The sequence below is a fragment of the Penicillium crustosum genome (genome assembly GCF_028827405.1).
Source record: "Penicillium crustosum strain IBT 35664 chromosome Unknown utg000004l_segment0_segment0, whole genome shotgun sequence".
In the NCBI taxonomy this organism is placed as follows: Eukaryota; Fungi; Ascomycota; class Eurotiomycetes; order Eurotiales; family Aspergillaceae; genus Penicillium; species Penicillium crustosum.
The window spans coordinates 4,040,838-4,058,098 of NW_026623125.1; the positions used below are offsets into that span (position 1 = coordinate 4,040,838).

Sequence of the window (17,261 nt, forward strand, 5' to 3'; positions counted from 1 at the left end):
TAGACGATCTACTCGTCCTCCATCTCCAACTCGTCTTCATCTTCACTCTCGATCTCGGCTTCCTCCTCGCTCTCCAATTCCTCCTCATCCTCCTCCTCGTCCTCGCTGCCATCATCACTACCAGCAAAACCACCCATATCCTCATCCTCTCCACCGTTCTTCTTCGCCTCCTGTCTCCGCTTCTCTTCCTCAATACGACCTTCTTCAAGGACAGCCGCACGCTCTGCACGCAGCTTACGCTGCGTCTTAACGAACGCACCGACGGGGGTAGACTCCCAGTCAACATCCTTAAGGAAAGACTCGACACCAGAGCGGTTGCGGGGAGCGTACGAAACGTTTAGACGGCGCTCCTCGATCCAGCGGGCATTAGCCTCAACCTTCTGCACGAGCAGCAGGATCATCTGGTTGATCTTGGCGTTCTTGTTTCCACCGCTGCGGGCAGAGACCTGCTTCAGCCAGCGCTTGAGGGAGACAATGACGGGCACGGACAGTTCAGGGAAGGCAATGTGCTTGGACCACAGAACAAAGAACTCGGAGAGGAGCTCGGCGACCTGCTCACCGACGCCGTCTTGGTAAGTGCGAGAGCGCAGGTAGGATTTGGGCGCGCGGATCGCTGTGTTGAAGTCCAGGGGCTTGAGCGTGCTGGACTTGGGGTGCTTGCGCATCTCAGCTGAGGTCAGGACCTCGAGAAGCGAAGCGGAGAGCGGGATATAAGTGCCTGTGGCGCGGGAGATGCGAAGCAGGGAGCGCGTCAATTGGAAGCGCAGAGGGAAGTACGTGGCAGTTGGGATGAGGCGCATGGCGCCCAGGGTGATTTGCACGACGGGGTAGATGAGGGGACGCAGAGCGGACTGCTTGCCGATTTGAGCTTCGACAAGGCCATCGCAGTGCTGTGAAAGCACACGGGACCAGAAGTCCAGCGAGTGAACGTATTGCCAGTTGTAGATGGTCTTGTAGGACTCCTTGGAGGTGTTGGTAATGCTCTTTCGCAGATGCATGGCCAGCTGACGGATAAAGGAGAATCCTGCTGTGTATGAGACGTTCTGGTCAATGCCCCAGATCTCGGCTGCGGAGTTCTTCATCAAGTTCACGCCGGCTAGCGTGTGCACCGTTGTGTTGCGGCTACCCTTGACAACACCCTCGTAGGTGGCCTTGAGCACACTCTCCCTGATACCTGCGTCTCCCAGAACCATAAGGCGGCGCAGAATCAAGAAACCTGTGATACGGGTGGCATCGGCCGTGGACACATCAGCCCAAATTCCGACGACAATCTTAACGAGTGTCTTCAGCACCTTGCGGAACTGAAGAAGGTAAGGCAGCATGGGCTCAATTGACGCGAGGGTCAACTTGAGTGTCGATGCATCGGACAAGTTGATCAGAAGCTGGTGAACTGAAGCAGTGTGCGATTTGATCAGAGGGGTGAGGGTCTTGAACTTCTTGGAATCCAATGACACTCTAATCTTGCCGGAAGCGCTCTCCTTGACGGGGAGGTGGTGGGCCAGGACCTTGGGGATGGTGTTGAGGGCCGTGACGAGAACCTGGTGGTACACATTCTTATCGGAGATGGTGTATTTTTGCTCGGGGGCATCGGGGTCATTGACGTAGGCGGCCGCACGGAAAGCGAGCACAGCCTGGCGCATGGCTCGGATCGAGTTCTGCTCCTCCATCAATTTCTGCCACTTCTTGACCATCTCAATGGTCAAGGTCTCATCCTCGGGCTCCTCCTCTTCCTTCTTGGACTTCTTCTTCTTCTTCTTGGCGGGCTCCTCATCTTCGGGTTCTTCGCTTTCGCTCAGAGCGTCGACCTCGGAAAGATCGCCTTGATCACCGAAATCAAGCAGTTCGGAATCGTTCTCCTTGAGATATTTATAGAACTCGGGGTCCTTTTCCTTCAATGACTCCAGCTGATCCTTGTGCTCGTCGTAAGCATCGACACTGTCGTCATCACTCTCGCCCTCAGAGGCCTCAGCGTCCACCTGTTCCTTATCTTCTGAGCGCTTGCGCTTGCCGATCTTGGGGGTGGTATCCTTCTTGCTGGCCTTCTTTCCCTTCTCTTCGGGAATATCAAAGCCGCCAGCGAAGAAGTCGTCGACGTTCATTTCGGAAAAGGCATTTTCTTTCTTCGCTTGCTCCGGGTTCGCTGCGGCGGCGGCTTCGGCTTCGGCGCGGCGAGCAGCACTTTTTTCCTTGCGCTTGTCGTTCAGTTGGTGTCTCTGCTTGATTTTGGCATTGGCCTTGCGTCGCTCAAGGACATCCGGCAGACGGTTCTGCACGAACTTCTTGGTCGATTTTTTGCCTCCAACCATTTTGAGATATTAATGCAGAAAAGAGTCTGCAAATGTAGCTTGGTCGGGAAATGGCTGGTCCAAAAAAAAATTTGGGGAGAAAATCGGCGGGTCCGCCTTTCAGACCGCCTTTGGCATTGGGCGATAACGTCCAGACAATCTATAAGACAACAAGACAACCTTCAATTACAATTGACACCTAACAACTTGACGATTATTGTACATATCGAGAATTTACCAAAAATGTACTCCCAACGCCCACTTTCTTATGCGCCTACCCCCTACAGCTACACACCTAATCCCGCCCGGTCAGCCACAATCAACCTCGATGAAGTATGGATCCTTGTCTCCGCATTCATAGTCATATTGACTAATGCCACTTGTCTTAGGAAGTCAAACTAGCATCCAGCTCAGCCGAACGTGACTTATACGAATCACTAGCCGAAATCTACAGCATCATCGTCACCCTCGATGGACTCGAGAAAGCATACATCAAGGACGTGGTCACCGAGGCAGAATATACCGAGACATGCACACGGCTATTGAAGCAATACAAGTCCAGCCTTGGAGATGAGACAGTATCGCGGGAGTTCGTGGATCTGGAAACCTTCAAACGGACGTGGGGTGTGAGTGTTCTTCGTTTTACCCCGCAAAACCCTAGGCATTTCTAACGCCAGGTGGACAATATAGCTAGAATGCCCACGAGCCACAGAGAGATTGCGCATTGGTCTCCCAGCCACAGTCGAGCAAGCTTCTCATGGCGCACCAACATCTAATATGGGCGCAGCAACAGCGGGACCCGCTGGCGGTGCCTCGGGTAGTCTTATTCTGGCTGCAACTGAGAACTTCATCACCTTCCTCGATGCATTGAAACTTAACATGGTATCCAAGGATGCACTGCATCCACTTTTATCGGAGGTGATTCAGTCTGTGAACAAGGTAACAGATACCGATTTTGAAGACCGCGGCAAGATCATTCAGTGGTTGATCGCATTGAATCAAATGCGAGCTACTGAGGAATTGAGCGAAGACCAAGCGCGTGAACTTGCATTTGATATTGAACAAGCTTATCAGGGCTTCAAAGCGACGTTGAACTGATTTGGGGGATCATTTACTTGGTGCGCCGGCGTTCATCTGGACAGAGATACCATTATATTTTTTACGTATTAACATGATCATTAGTGATTGCTAGCTTAATATACCCACTCTGGCTTGTGTTTAATTGGGTCTTCTTGTACAGGTACAGCGATTAGGCTCTTTCTTATTCGAGATCATCCTGCTCTTATGTTGATATCTTGATGCCTGATAATCTAGGCGACAATCAACCCGCGGAACGGCAGCGCCAGCCTTTCCTCTTTGGGAATATTTTCTTTTTTTCTCCGCCACATTTCGCGATTCTCCGGGCAGTGAGGCCAATTCGTTGCTTTAAATTCCTCTCTAGCAATACCTAGAGGATATACAGTTATCACCATGATCACCGCTACAGATGAGCCTCTACATGGTTAGTCCACAATCTACCCCTCTAGTCTATTCGGTCCACAAAAGATAATGGAACTGATAAGCGCAGTGCTTGACCTCCCGCAACTCTACCAGAAGCCCTCGGGAACCGATCTCGTGAAAGCTTTAGCTCTGTTGAGCTTGCAGCCACGCACATTTGGCACGACCGCTGATGTCGTCAAGGGCCCCGCAGTCCAGCCTGCCGGGGTGACTCGGTATCTCACATCCATCATCGCCAGTCCACTAGCATGGCTCGATACCGAGGAACTCCGGGAGGCAATCTGGGATGCGGCCGCTGCACGGCTTAGTGAACGGTCTGGTCGAACCGGTAAGCAGACCACCATCTATCCAGCTGTGTTATGTTATCCCGCTGACCGTGACTCATATGCCACCAGCTATGCCGGCAATGTCTCGAATCTTCAACATCCCCACCGGCTCCGGCGACGAAGAATACACACTGACCCTCCACGAGCCGTCAATCACGGCGGACAACCTTGGTATGAAGACTTGGGTATCTTCCTATCTTCTCTCACGTCGGCTTCACAACCTTGGATCGCCACCAGCACTTGTTCCCTCGGCGTCGGCTACTCCCTCCACATCGAACCCCCAAAAGCCTCTGCGGGCACTCGAGCTCGGTGCTGGAACAGGATTGGTCGGACTTTCCTTTGCGGCCCTGCAGGGTGAATCTGCCACCGTCCACCTCACCGACTTGCCCGAGATTGTCCCCAACCTTGCCCATAACGCTGCCTTGAACATAGAACTCCTCGACAGAACTGGGGCGAATGTGACCACCGGTTTACTTGACTGGTCGGTCACGCCATCGCCCCTTCCAACTGCGGAGGAACAGTTTGATGTGATTCTCGCAGCGGATCCATTGTACTCGCCCAGCCATCCCAAATGGTTGGTGGATACCATTAATCCCTGGCTTAGCCGTGGGCTTGGTGCCCGAGTCGTGGTGGAGATGCCGCTACGAGATGCATATCTGCCGCAGGTGAAGGAGTTCCGGCAGCGGATGGGCGAGTTGGGGCTGGCTGTGGTTGAGGAGGGCGAGGAAGTCGGTTATGATGACTGGGAGAGTGCAGATGGAGGCGCATTGGCCGTTAAATGCTGGTGGTCGATTTGGGGATGGAGTGAAAAGGTATAATGGCAGTACCGCCAGGTCATATTGGGAATGGTGACCAAACGAAATGACGAATAATAACGATACACGATAGATTAGAATAGGGATCCCTAGATGTTGGTTATTGAGCAATGCAAGCAATCTCTCAAGGTCAAATCTTGAGAATGAATCTCTATCGTTTTTTTTCTCCCGTAAAAATCAACTTGATGAATGAGGAAACATTGTTGGTCGACAGAAAAGAGGAGCAGGCCCATCACGTGGCGATGACGTCGGTGTAACCATTTCGATGGATCTTGGATTTCTGTTGTCCTTTATTTCTAAGATTCACGAATCCTAAGAAGAAGAATGACTTGTGTCTATATCGATTTCCTGAAAACAGATATTCTCTATCTCCGTGTGGTACGTCAACAGCTCAACATCGTTCAAGTATCAAGCAAATCATCCTAATGCGACAACAGACCTGAGTCCAGACCAAAACGTCAGAATACCTACTGATAGATCGAAGTGCTATTCATAACCAGCCAGATCCAAGGACATAAACCGCAATATAATTGCATATCCTGCCCTCCATATACGGAGTGTGGTTCATTCATTCGCCCTTGGCCTTTGGACCCTGCAGGACGGAAATATCGCATACCTAATATCACATACCACCAAACACCTACACAATGATCGGACTTCTAGCCCTGACTTCCATCCCAACGGTGACGGGTGTATCCCTCGCGTCCAGCGAGCAGCGCAAAGCAAACCAGCGCAAAGAAGAGGCCCGTCGCATGGTGAAGTTCAACATAGTAGCAGAATGCGATGGGGACACAGACGATGATCGCGAGTTGAACGGGATGACTGTTGTTGTAAGAGACGGAAAGGTAAGGAACCCCAATGCAGGCCAGACCACGAGTTTAGAGACGCCACAATCCCTCTGAACATCATAATTCAGAGCCCAACCCACAGATTGGACTAACACTATTACCCCCGCAGGTCTACCTCGCCGACCCAGATCCCTCCAAACGATCCCCACCAGCTTTCACAGCCCTGGCCTTCTATATCGAATATCCAGAACCGGAAGAATTGAAATATCTCAAGCGTGAGCGTGGCCTCGGCCTCCCGACTTACGTCCAAGATAACCCGCCCCTTCTCAATTGGATCTATGCAGATAACGAAACATATGAACTACGGTACGGGAATCGGTCGCAGAGTGTGGAGCAGCTGGTCGAACCGTGGGATTGGTGTAAGAATGAGAAGTTCATTTCACTGGCAGGGAAGCAGAATTCTTTTATTGCCGTTGAAGAGGAAGAGGGTGAATGGGCGCTTCATTATGATCGTGATGGCGATGAGCTTGCGCGCGTTCTTGAGGAGCAGGGATTATTGGATTGTCCTTTTGTGCCTGTCAAGTTGGTGAGGAAGGTTGTTGAGGAAAAGCCGCCGCCGCCACCACCACCTGCTCAGGCTGCAGCTCCTCAAAGTCAAGGGAATGGTCAGAGTCAGAAGTAGATGGATGGGAAAGCAGAATTAATGTCATGATTAAGACGAAGGATTTTATGTGTATATACTTCATGGGACGAGTTAATTCGTTTATGATATGATCGTGATTATAGGAATACCGCGATAGCAACTTTGGGAATAGTGTATTGTACAGTAGAAACTTTGAGCATTTAATCATCCAATCCACCCCAGCTACCAGCATCGCTGACGTTTCCGCTAGCCGCCGCTGCAGCCTTCCTGTTGCGACTGGCCTCGATAGCACCCCTTTTGTTATTCTCCAAGCGACGTTCAAAGCCGCTCTTGGTACTGATTCTCATACCGCGAGCGCCCTTTCCATCATCCTCCTTATCAGTCAATCTCGGAGCCTGGCGCGCCTTGACACCGTGCCTCTTCATATCCTTCTTGCTGTTCTTGCTCAGATTCGGCAGGGCATCGAGCAGCCATTTCTGGATGGATTTTTCACCTTCTTCCCCGCCGCGCAGCTTCTCGCTGACGTCGATGATGTTGGCAATGCTCTTCACGTAGGGAATGTCTTCCTTGGTGTAGTAGGTGACAGCGATACCGCCCTCGCGACCAGCACGACCGGTTCGTCCCACGCGGTGGACGTAGACGGCGGCCGAGTTGGGGATATCGTAATTGACTACGCCGTTGATACCGCGGAAGTCAACGCCACGGGCGAGCAAATCTGTTGTGACCAAAATCCAGATCTCGCCTTTGCGGAAGTCGCGCATAATGTCGGAACGTTGGCCGTCTGAGAGATCGGAGTGGAGAACTGCAATACGGGAGGATCCACCTGCTTCGGCGGGGATATCATATTTGAGTTCGGAGTGCAGGGCCACCGCACGGGGGATGGTTTGTGTGAAAATGAGGAAGGGAGGGCGAAGGCGGATATCTGATGCTGAGGCTGCAGCGGGGCGAAGAAGTTGGCGAAGTCCCATCAGTTTACCCTGTTCTGTTGCTGCGTACACGAGTTTGTGGTCGATGTTGGGGATTGCAGAGTCTTTCAATCCTACAACCAGACGAAGGAGCGCATGTGGCTCGCTAGGCTTTTGTCCGAGATCTTCCAGTCGCTCTCTGATGGTTGACTTGGTGAGATCCTCAATATTCGATCCCATGGTGGCTGACCAAAGGCCGACACGCAAGTCGGGGTGTGAGCATGATTTCCAGATATCGAGGGTCTGTTCCCGGAACAACGGGTCCAGGAGGACATCGGCTTCGTCCATAACCAAACTCCGTACTAGAGGTAATGTTGCCATGGTGGTTGTCCGATTCGCGGATAGAGCATTGACCAGCATCAGAGGTGTAGTGACAAGAATATCACTCTTAGTGACCGGGATGTTGGCGCGCTCCTTTGCTGGCTTGCTTTCGGCCTCGTCATCTTCCGATCCCGATGATTCTTCGTTGTTCTCTTCAAGAACATTGGCACCAGCATCTCCATTATCTCCAACACGCATACCCTTTCTCATCAGTGTGATCTTCACGCCAGTTCCAGCCACTAACTTGCGGCCCTCGTTGACGATCTGGCTTGCAAGTTCCCTGGTGGGTGCCACAACCACAGACAAAATACCATGCTCGTCGGGGTTTGAGTGGTGGTGTCGAACAATTTTATTGATCACGGGAATCAAGAATGACAACGTCTTTCCGCTACCAGTGGGCGCAACAACCAAAAGATCTGGCTCGGAAGACTTTCCAAGAAGCAATGGTAGTGTCCCAAGCTGAACCTCTGTAGGTACGGTAAATCCTTGCTCTGCAACGTTCTCTGCGAGTCGCGAGGAGATCTTGTATTTAGAGCGAAGTTGCTTGAAATTAAGCAAGGGTTCCGGGAACAAGCGTCTGGCGCGCTTCTGCTCCTTCTTACTGAGAGTCGGCACCTCTTCTTTCTTTGACTTCTTCTTTTTCTTCTTGGAATCTGTGGTAGATGTAGGCTGGACTTGGATCTCTTCCAAGTCGCGCATATCTGTAACCTTGATCTTGTGTGAATTCAAGATAGTGCGACGCTCCACTTCATCCATGGAATCATCGTCATCGGATACAGCATCTTGAGCAGACACTTTCTCATCGTCCGCGGTCGCATCAGTGGTTTCCGTCACACTGGCTGCAGGACGCTTGTTTGAACTGAAAAAGTCGAGATCAGGGACATCCTCCTCATCCTGTTGAACAGCAGCGCTTCTTTTTCTTTTTTGCCATTCTTGGCAGACTCGAGCTTGTCGGTCTCCGCGGTCCGGAATAGCTGCGGGTTGGCTGCTTTCCCAGTGGACGGCAGACGAGAGTCTGAAGCCGACGAAGCGGGCTTTAATTTTGTTGATCTAGTCAACAATTTGAACGCATCCATATCTTTTGTTGGTTGAGTCGAAAATGGTCGTTGATATTTCGAAAAGAAAAAAAGTGGTCCGCCGATTTTCCTCCCGGGCCAATCAGCGTTGTGCATCCGATATCACCGCCGAGGTGGAGGACAGAACAACGAAAGAAGAATAATTTCAACCGATTAAATAGTCTGAACATAATAAATATACCATATCAGAACTACTATTCGTGCCCAGGGAATCCGCTTGATTACAGAGAGGTTTTGAGGAGGGGCGGAAGGGAATAATAACAAGAACAAGGATAAACCAGTCGAGAACAATGGTCCTTTAGATTACAATTGACCAGACAAACAATAGATTTTACACTTTTGGAGAGCACAAACAGCACAGGGAATGAAATTGCAGTAACAAGGTCTATCTCAGAGACAACAGTTTAAATTCCATCGTCTATCATACACAGCGCGGGAAGATTAACATAGGAAAAAAAGGAAAGGACGATTCTCTTCTATCCACATCCACTTAGTGCGCGTGCGCAACCTCACCACGGTAGCCAACAATGTTCATGCGACCGATCATCTCGCCAACAGTGAAGAAGCCAATGACCTCAGCGGCAGTGACACCGGCGAGGGCCAGCTGCTTGGGGCTGGCGTTGCGGATAGAGGCGAGGACAGTCGAGGGGGAGGGGAGAGTCTTGAGGGCGGCAGGGTTGCTGATGAAGGGCTGGAAGTAGGACTGGAAGGTGGCCAGGTTGCTAGGAGGAATTGTTAGATTGGGAGTAAAAGGGTCGAGGACCGAGTCCGACTTACGGAGGAGCCATGTTCTGGCCACGGACCACCAGTCTGCCGAGCTCAATTCCGACCTTGGAGTAGTAGAGGGTAGGGGGATCAGAGCTAGATTGGTTGATGGTTAGCTATGCAGCTTATGCAAATGTAATCCGCGGATTGAAGTCAACAAGGAGGTTGAGATTGGGTGGGCACAATTCCAACCGGATCGATCGGTCAATCATTGGCATTCTCTTTAGATGAGTACCCAATGCCCAACACTCCATTGTAGCCATCCAAACAGGAGAAAAATCAAGAGTGTCCCTTACAATCGACGAAAGAGATGACCTTGCCGGCGGGTCCACCGATCTTGCGCAGGGCACCAGCGGCGTTGGAGATGGCAGGACCAGCGGAGGCAGAGACCTTGGAGAGACCTTCAGAGGCCTTGGAGGCAGCTGAGGAAGCAGTCTCACCAGCCTTGGTGGCAGCCTCCGAGGTGGACGAGGCGTGTCTGACGACGGTTCTCCGGGTCAGGAACTGCGATTGCCGCAGGACGGCACGGGTGGCGGCGGGCATTTTGTATACTGCGGAGGAAATGAGTGGAAAAGAGGGAGTAAGCAAAAGACACCCGAAGCAATCGCTAATAGGAGGGCAGTATGATCTAATGATCTGGAGTTTCGCGCAACGGCAGAACCAGATGAAGATTTGACGCTCGGGAACTTCAGGAATTGCTGGTCACGTGAGTCGCCTTTCCAAATAAACAATATATTTTCTACAGATTTTAACAGGAGTTTAGATAATTTAAAAGATTTAAGAAATTTATCGGCTTAATGTTTACATATTAAATCTCATCTTGCTTGGAGGTGTGAATCTGAAAGCGAATAGGAATCGTAACACCTTGCTATAGCATTATACCTGCATCCGGCCCCATTAATTGAATCACAACCTGGAACTATACTCCGGATAGTAGGAATAAGATAATATACTTTTCCCCTTTTAATGGGACTAATAGACATAATGGCTTCTTTGTCTTGAGAAATACTCTGCGAAAATTGACCTACAGAGGATTTCCATGTTGAAACTGTCAGGAGCCAAAATATATATCATGTAATCTACCGTAAAGCTGCACTATTTGTTTTCTGTTTTCTGTTATCAACAAAATTGAGTTGAAAAAAGTAAAATATGACCCAGAATATGCACCAAGAATAATTCATTAATGACATATCGAGAAACAAAGACAGGGTACGGTCGAATTTACTATACAAAGGCGGCTGGCGATTTTCTATGTTATATATAGGCCAGAAAGAACGGCTTGAGTCTTGACCAACGTAGAAATTGCCTAGGGAGAGATCTATATAAGGAGCAATCCAATTCAGGTGGTTATGAATGACGCTACAGTACGGAGTAGATAATATCCAATTAGATAGATAGATGCACAAATTTCCTTTAGGTATTTATCATCAGCTCACAACTGTGACACTACCAAACAACTGTAGCAGCCAACCCAATGGACAATCACACAGGATGAAACTGGGCCTAGAATTTGTCTGACACAGTCCTACCTACAGCCTTGGATGTAAGTACGGAGTAGTCAGATGACCATAATTGTTACACGGCTTCTCGTTCTGCCTTGAAATATCCGAGAGTTTGGTTGCTGGATTCCGACAGACTTGTAACAGGGAACAGAGTAGCCATGCATGGTAAGACAGATCAAATCTATGTTGTACATTTAAGTATCATATATGCTCCGTATAGTAAAGAGATACCCATCCCAGGGGTGAATAAGTGAATGGTGCCTGAGGCTATCAAGCCAGTTTGCACTGTTTGTCTCGGAAAAAAGCATTTGCTCCACTTGAAATTCACCTCCACCGGAGAATTCCCTCTCTTGACATAATTCTCACACGGTATATACAGATATACAAAGTACCAATCTTGACTGGAATCAGAATCACTTCTCAGATTGTCCATGAACCTGAAATAGGACATGAGGAAATAACCAAGGAAATTGAGAGATCACAATATTAACCGATAGCCGATCAAAGAATTCGGCCCGAGACTGAGAGCGGGCAGGGGTTTCCTAATTCAGACGGCAAAAAGCAGTTGAATCCCCCCGGTTAAATCGAAAGGGCCCCTCCACTCCACTTTTTCGTTACTCCATCTATCAACGTGGGGTTGAACAATATGAGATCACAGGACACGGAATTTTTTGGGGGTTAAGTATTAAAGTGGCTGTTCCCTCGTATTAATGCATTTATCATCCATTTCCCTTCTCTCCCTCTCTTACACTATACAATGTCTTCCGCAACCGTCACCAAGACCAACATCGGTGTCTACACCAACCCTAAACATGACCTTTGGATCGCCGAGTCCACCCCGACAGTAGAGGACATCAATGCTGGCAAGGGCCTAAAGGCTGGCGAGGTCACAATCGAGGTGCGCAGCACCGGTATTTGCGGATCCGATGTGCACTTCTGGCATGCCGGCTGCATTGGTCCCATGATCGTCACGGGAGACCATGTCCTCGGTCACGAATCTGCCGGTCAGATTCTCGCTGTCGCCCCTGATGTCACCCACCTCAAGGTCGGCGACCGCGTTGCCATCGAGCCCAACGTTATTTGCAACGCCTGCGAGCCCTGTCTGACCGGTCGCTACAACGGTTGCGTCAATGTCGCTTTCCTCTCCACACCGCCTGTCGATGGCCTGCTCCGGCGATACGTCAACCACCCCGCCATCTGGTGCCACAAGATCGGTGATATGAGCTATGAGGACGGTGCTATGTTGGAGCCTCTCAGTGTGACTTTGGCGGCTGTCGAGCGCAGTGGTCTGCGTCTCGGTGACCCTTTGCTTATCACCGGTGCCGGGCCTATCGGTCTGATCAGTTTGCTGAGTGCACGCGCTGCTGGTGCCTGTCCTATTGTCATCACTGACATTGACGAGGGCCGTTTGGCTTTTGCCAAGTCTCTGGTCCCTGAAGTGCGCACCTACAAGGTGGAGATTGGCAAGTCGGCCGAAGAGTGTGCCGACGGTATCATTAATGCCCTGAATGACGGTCAGGGCTCTGGCCCTGACGCCCTGCGCCCCAAGCTGGCCCTGGAGTGCACCGGTGTCGAGAGCAGTGTCAACTCCGCCATCTGGAGTGTCAAGTTCGGTGGTAAGGTGTTTGTCATCGGTGTCGGCAAGAACGAGATGACCATCCCCTTCATGCGTCTCAGCACCCAAGAGATCGACTTGCAGTACCAGTACCGTTACTGCAACACCTGGCCCCGGGCCATTCGCCTGGTTCAGAACGGTGTGATCGATTTGCGCAAGCTAGTTACTCACCGCTACTCTATCGATGACGCTCTCAAGGCCTTCGAGACCGCCGCTAATCCCAAGACTGGCGCTATCAAGGTGCAGATTATGAGCTCGGAGGAGGATGTCAAGGCTGCTACCGCTGGGCAGAAGTTTTGAGCAAAGAAAGTGAAAAGGATAAGCGGTATTTGAGAACATCAGCGGGTTTCTGGTTGGGATCAAGAGCTGTTGGCGTTGACGATTTTCTTTTTATATTCATGAATGATGCCTAGAGGATGCCCTTGGGCTGAATAGAAAGCCCATGCAATGGCTATTTTATTTAAAATTTTTTGGTTGAACGTAGGTCGAGAAACTGCAGACAATCATTAAGGTAACAAATGGCAGCCTTTGGGGACCCTGCAAGTCAAAAAACTTCCCACGTCATTCTCAGAATTGAAAAAAAAGCAACTGAACTAAAAATAGGACCCTGCAGGATGAATCTGGAGCTATTGGAGCTACTGTACGGAGCACCTACAGACCCGAAATCAGGCCGACCACAGCTGATTGGGAGCATCCGAATTTCCCGTTCTCCCTGCACAACAACCTTGGAATAATTGTGACAGAGAAATTGTCAATGCACTTATCATGTGGCCAAGAAATGAATCTCACTCTAGCATCCCCTTGATCCATTTCGTATCACCCCTCAGTTCCCCTCAATTTTGATCTGGGCCAGTGCATCCCTTAAAAGGGTGCACTATCCCTCTTGTCAATCTACGATATTCAGTGTACCCTGCTGTGTGCATGCGGTGTTTGTTCTGTGCTTCAATGCCCGCCCGATTTTAAACATGAAAGGCGCATTGTTTCTCCTGGCTCCCCTCGTGGGTGCTGCTGTCCTGGGATCGACATCACAGCTTAACAGTTGTCCTGGCTATAAAGCTTCTAATGTGAAGCAGTTGGGTCAGAAATTAACGGCGGACCTTGATCTTGCCGGGGATGCCTGTAATACCTATGGCACGGATCTTCCAAACTTGAAGCTTCTTGTAGAGGCACAAACTGGTATACTATATCCCCATACTTCATTCTTAACTATGAACCTATACTCACCATTCTACTAGAAACACGCCTCCATGTCATTATCTACGATGCCGATGAGGATGTCTATCAAGTACCAGACTCTGTTCTTCCAAGACCCGAGAGCGCAACGGATCATCAAAAGGTGTCCGCTCTTCGCTTCGACTACAAAGAGAATCCTTTTTCGTTCCGAGTTCTGCGCGGGGATGAAGTGCTCTTCGACACCTCTGGCACCAACATCATCTTCCAGTCTCAATACGTGAATCTGCGTACTTGGCTTCCCAATGATCCCAACCTGTATGGTCTAGGCGAACACAGTGATTCGCTCCGTCTGCCTACCACTAACTATACTCGCACTATCTGGAACCGTGATGCATATAGCATCCCTTCCAACTCGAACCTCTACGGCACTCATCCTATCTATGTTGATCACCGCGGAGAGAACGGCACCCATGGGGTTTTCTTTTTGAACTCGAACGGCATGGACATCAAGATTGATAAGACTGCCGATGGCAAGCAATATCTTGAGTATAACACCCTCGGCGGAGTCCTAGACTTCTACTTCATGGCTGGTCCGACTCCCAAGGAAGTCAGCGAGCAGTATTCCGAGGTCGTTGGTCTTCCTGCTATGCAAAGCTACTGGACTTTCGGAGTATGTTATTTCGACATCAGCTTCTTGGAATTGAATTCTAATTAACATTCCTCTAGTATCACAACTGCCGATATGGCTATCAGGATGTCTTCGACGTCGCCGAGGTAGTTTATAACTACAGCCGTGCTGGAATCCCACTCGAGACTATGTGGACCGATATTGATTATATGAGTGCTCGACGGGTATTTACTCTAGACGATGAGCGGTTCCCTGTCGACAAGATGCGCGAGTTGGTTTCGTATCTTCATAAGCATGACCAGCACTACATTGTCATGGTCGATCCAGCCGTCAGTAACTCTGGTAAGTGTTATACTTACTTGCTCCCCTTATATTCTGCTCTAACAAAGAGTGTGATACTAGATAACGGTGCCTTCAAGAGGGGTCACGACCAGGGCGTCTTCCTGTACCGTGACAATGAACAGAACGAACTCTACGAAGGTAAGTCCACCAACAGAAGCGCAATACTCAGATTACTAACAGAATATCTCCAGGCGCCGTCTGGCCCGGCCTAACTGTCTTCCCAGACTGGTTCAACAACAACACTCAGAGATACTGGAACTCAGAATTCAAGCGATTCTTCAGCGCAAGAGACGGTGTCGACATTGACGGTCTATGGATTGACATGAATGAAGCTTCAAACTTCTGCCCGTACCCCTGCAAGGACCCAGCAGAGTACGCCAAGGAGAACGACTTACCCCCGACGCCTCCGCCAGTCCGAGCACCTCCCCGCCATATCCCCGGTTTCCCAGCTGATTTCCAGCCTGGGTCTTCTTCATCCGGGGCTTCTTTGTCACGCCATGCGAAGAGAGGTGATGCTGTTATCGAGACACGCAGCGTCGGCGAGAAACGGAGCCGCGGTGGAAAGGGAAAGAAGGTCGGCTTGTCTGGTCGAGACCTCATTAACCCGCCTTATCAGATCGCAAACGAGGCTGGTTCAATTAGCAATAAGACCATTGATACAGATATCATCCATGCCGGTGATGGTTATGCTGAGTATGACACACACAATCTCTACGGAACTAGTAAGTCCCCCTTATTCATTATTGGAACCTTTCTAACACCACTCCTAGTGATGAGCTCGGCTTCTCGCCAAGCAATGTTGGAGCGTCGACCCGACGTTCGACCTTTGATTATCACGCGTAGTACCTTCGCCGGAGCAGGCTCTCATGTCGGTCACTGGTAAGATGCCAAAAAAGAAACCCCCAAACCAGCCTACCAGATCCACCTATACTAACCCAATTTCCTTCCTCAACAGGCTCGGCGACAATTTCAGCCAATGGGATAAATACCGTGTGTCAATCGCGCAGATGCTAGCCTTCGCCTCAATTTTCCAGATCCCAATGGTCGGGAGCGACGTCTGCGGCTTCGGTGGAAATACGACTGAAGAGCTCTGCGCGCGCTGGGCAATGCTAGGCGGCTTCTATCCGTTCTATCGGAATCACAACGAATTCGGTACCATACCACAGGAATTCTACCGCTGGCCGACTGTGACAAAGGCCGCGAAGAAGATCATCGATATCAGATACCGTCTTCTCGATTACCTGTATACTTCCTTCCATCGTCAGACCTTGACGGGCAGTCCGTTCCTCCAGCCGCTTTTCTATGTCTATCCCGAGGATAGCAAGACCTTCGACAAAGAGCTGCAGTTCTTCTACGGTGATTCCATTCTCGTCTCGCCTGTCTCGGAAGAGGGCGCTACATCTGTCGACGCCTATTTCCCTGATGATATCTTCTATGATTGGTTCACTGGTGTTGTTGTGCACGGCGATGGATCTGTGAAGACGATTACTGATCTCGCTGTTACCGATATCCCGATTCATATCCGTGGTGGGAGTATCATTCCTCTGCGTACACAAAGTGCTAACACAACGACGGATCTGCGCAAGCGTGGCTTTGAGGTTCTTATTGCGCCGGGTGTTGATGGTTCTGCGGAGGGTGAGCTTTACATCGATGATGGCGAGTCGATTCAGCCGGATAGTGCGGCGGATATTCAGTTCAAGTACCGGGATGGCAAGCTTCAGATCCAGGGTCGGTTTGGGTATCGCCCCAATGTGGTTGTTGAGGCTGTTACGCTGCTTGGGCAGAAGGATAAGCGTCGGGATGTTGGGTATGATGCTCAGAGACAGAGCGTTACGAAGAAGGTTCGGATTGAGTTAACTGGACCTTCTGAGGTGACTCTGTGAGTTTGCGATATGGGAGTGTTAGGGCTATGGGGGTTGGATTATGGTCGAGTTAGTTTGAAGGCTGTTTTTAGATTGCGGGATTCCATGGATGCCTGAAGGGTTATTCCAAGGTTTTTTCCGGGGAACACTAGTGGACATTCTTTAGGTAAAGTCTGAACGCCACGCCACGTTCTTTTTTAATTTACTCCATACTTGATTTCTGATCCATCTATGGATGGTCCATGGATATGAGCGAGTATTTTTACTCGGGGTAAAATGAATCAAAACGGTGATTGGATGCACCAACTAATGTTCCTGCATCTGGGCTCCATAGCCAAGCAGGCGAGTTAGCAATTACATATATAAATACGTGATGTATTATGTATGTTGTACTTTATATGTTGTATGTTAGATAAATGTATAAATAATGATAACTCATTGAGCCTTTGGAAAGAAACCTGAACACAATACCCCCCTTGCATGGCCTTGCATAAGAGGGGGGCCAGGAGGGGGAGAAAGACACTGTCCTTGAGATAACAAAGAAAATTTCAACTCTTGCAAGGACAAGAATAACTCCATCAGACTGAGACTACGGAGTAAAAGAGCACTATTCTACACCCAGTCAGGTACTAGCGAGCTATTCTAAGGAAAAAAGTCT

General features: G+C 49.9%; 7 protein-coding genes across 7 annotated transcripts; 5 read left to right on the forward strand and 2 right to left on the reverse strand.

Moving 5' to 3' along the window:
• Positions 1–8: 8 nt before the first annotated feature.
• N7487_010577 (mRNA-binding ribosome synthesis protein NOC2) lies at positions 9–2,306 on the reverse strand (the record flags this gene model as incomplete). The annotated part of the gene is made up of 1 exon (XM_056878307.1): positions 9–2,306. One exon carries the CDS (start codon positions 2,304–2,306, stop codon positions 9–11), a length of 2,298 nt encoding a protein of 765 aa, XP_056726887.1.
• Positions 2,307–2,528: 222 nt separating this feature from the next.
• Positions 2,529–3,383, forward strand: N7487_010578 (ESCRT-I subunit protein VPS28; the record flags this gene model as incomplete). The annotated part of the gene is made up of 3 exons (XM_056878308.1): positions 2,529–2,618; positions 2,675–2,911; positions 2,976–3,383. 3 exons carry the CDS (start codon positions 2,529–2,531, stop codon positions 3,381–3,383), a joined length of 735 nt encoding a protein of 244 aa, XP_056726888.1.
• A 372-nt stretch (positions 3,384–3,755) lies between these two features.
• On the forward strand, positions 3,756–4,926 carry N7487_010579 (S-adenosylmethionine-dependent methyltransferase; the record flags this gene model as incomplete). The annotated part of the gene is made up of 3 exons (XM_056878309.1): positions 3,756–3,786; positions 3,853–4,110; positions 4,178–4,926. 3 exons carry the CDS (start codon positions 3,756–3,758, stop codon positions 4,924–4,926), a joined length of 1,038 nt encoding a protein of 345 aa, XP_056726889.1.
• A 644-nt stretch (positions 4,927–5,570) lies between these two features.
• N7487_010580 (uncharacterized protein) lies at positions 5,571–6,393 on the forward strand (the record flags this gene model as incomplete). The annotated part of the gene is made up of 2 exons (XM_056878310.1): positions 5,571–5,768; positions 5,881–6,393. The coding sequence occupies 2 exons, from the start codon at positions 5,571–5,573 to the stop codon at positions 6,391–6,393; spliced, it is 711 nt and encodes a 236-aa protein (XP_056726890.1).
• A 161-nt stretch (positions 6,394–6,554) lies between these two features.
• rok1 (RNA-dependent ATPase ROK1) lies at positions 6,555–10,024 on the reverse strand (the record flags this gene model as incomplete). The annotated part of the gene is made up of 4 exons (XM_056878311.1): positions 6,555–8,674; positions 9,230–9,438; positions 9,494–9,597; positions 9,797–10,024. The coding sequence occupies 4 exons, from the start codon at positions 10,022–10,024 to the stop codon at positions 6,555–6,557; spliced, it is 2,661 nt and encodes an 886-aa protein (XP_056726891.1).
• A 1,716-nt stretch (positions 10,025–11,740) lies between these two features.
• Positions 11,741–12,898, forward strand: N7487_010582 (NAD(P)-dependent alcohol dehydrogenase; the record flags this gene model as incomplete). The annotated part of the gene is made up of 1 exon (XM_056878312.1): positions 11,741–12,898. The coding sequence occupies one exon, from the start codon at positions 11,741–11,743 to the stop codon at positions 12,896–12,898; it is 1,158 nt and encodes a 385-aa protein (XP_056726892.1).
• Positions 12,899–13,563: 665 nt separating this feature from the next.
• agdC (putative alpha-glucosidase) lies at positions 13,564–16,624 on the forward strand (the record flags this gene model as incomplete). The annotated part of the gene is made up of 7 exons (XM_056878313.1): positions 13,564–13,774; positions 13,834–14,441; positions 14,498–14,741; positions 14,802–14,879; positions 14,933–15,463; positions 15,512–15,620; positions 15,697–16,624. 7 exons carry the CDS (start codon positions 13,564–13,566, stop codon positions 16,622–16,624), a joined length of 2,709 nt encoding a protein of 902 aa, XP_056726893.1.
• Between the last annotated feature and the right edge of the window lie 637 nt (positions 16,625–17,261).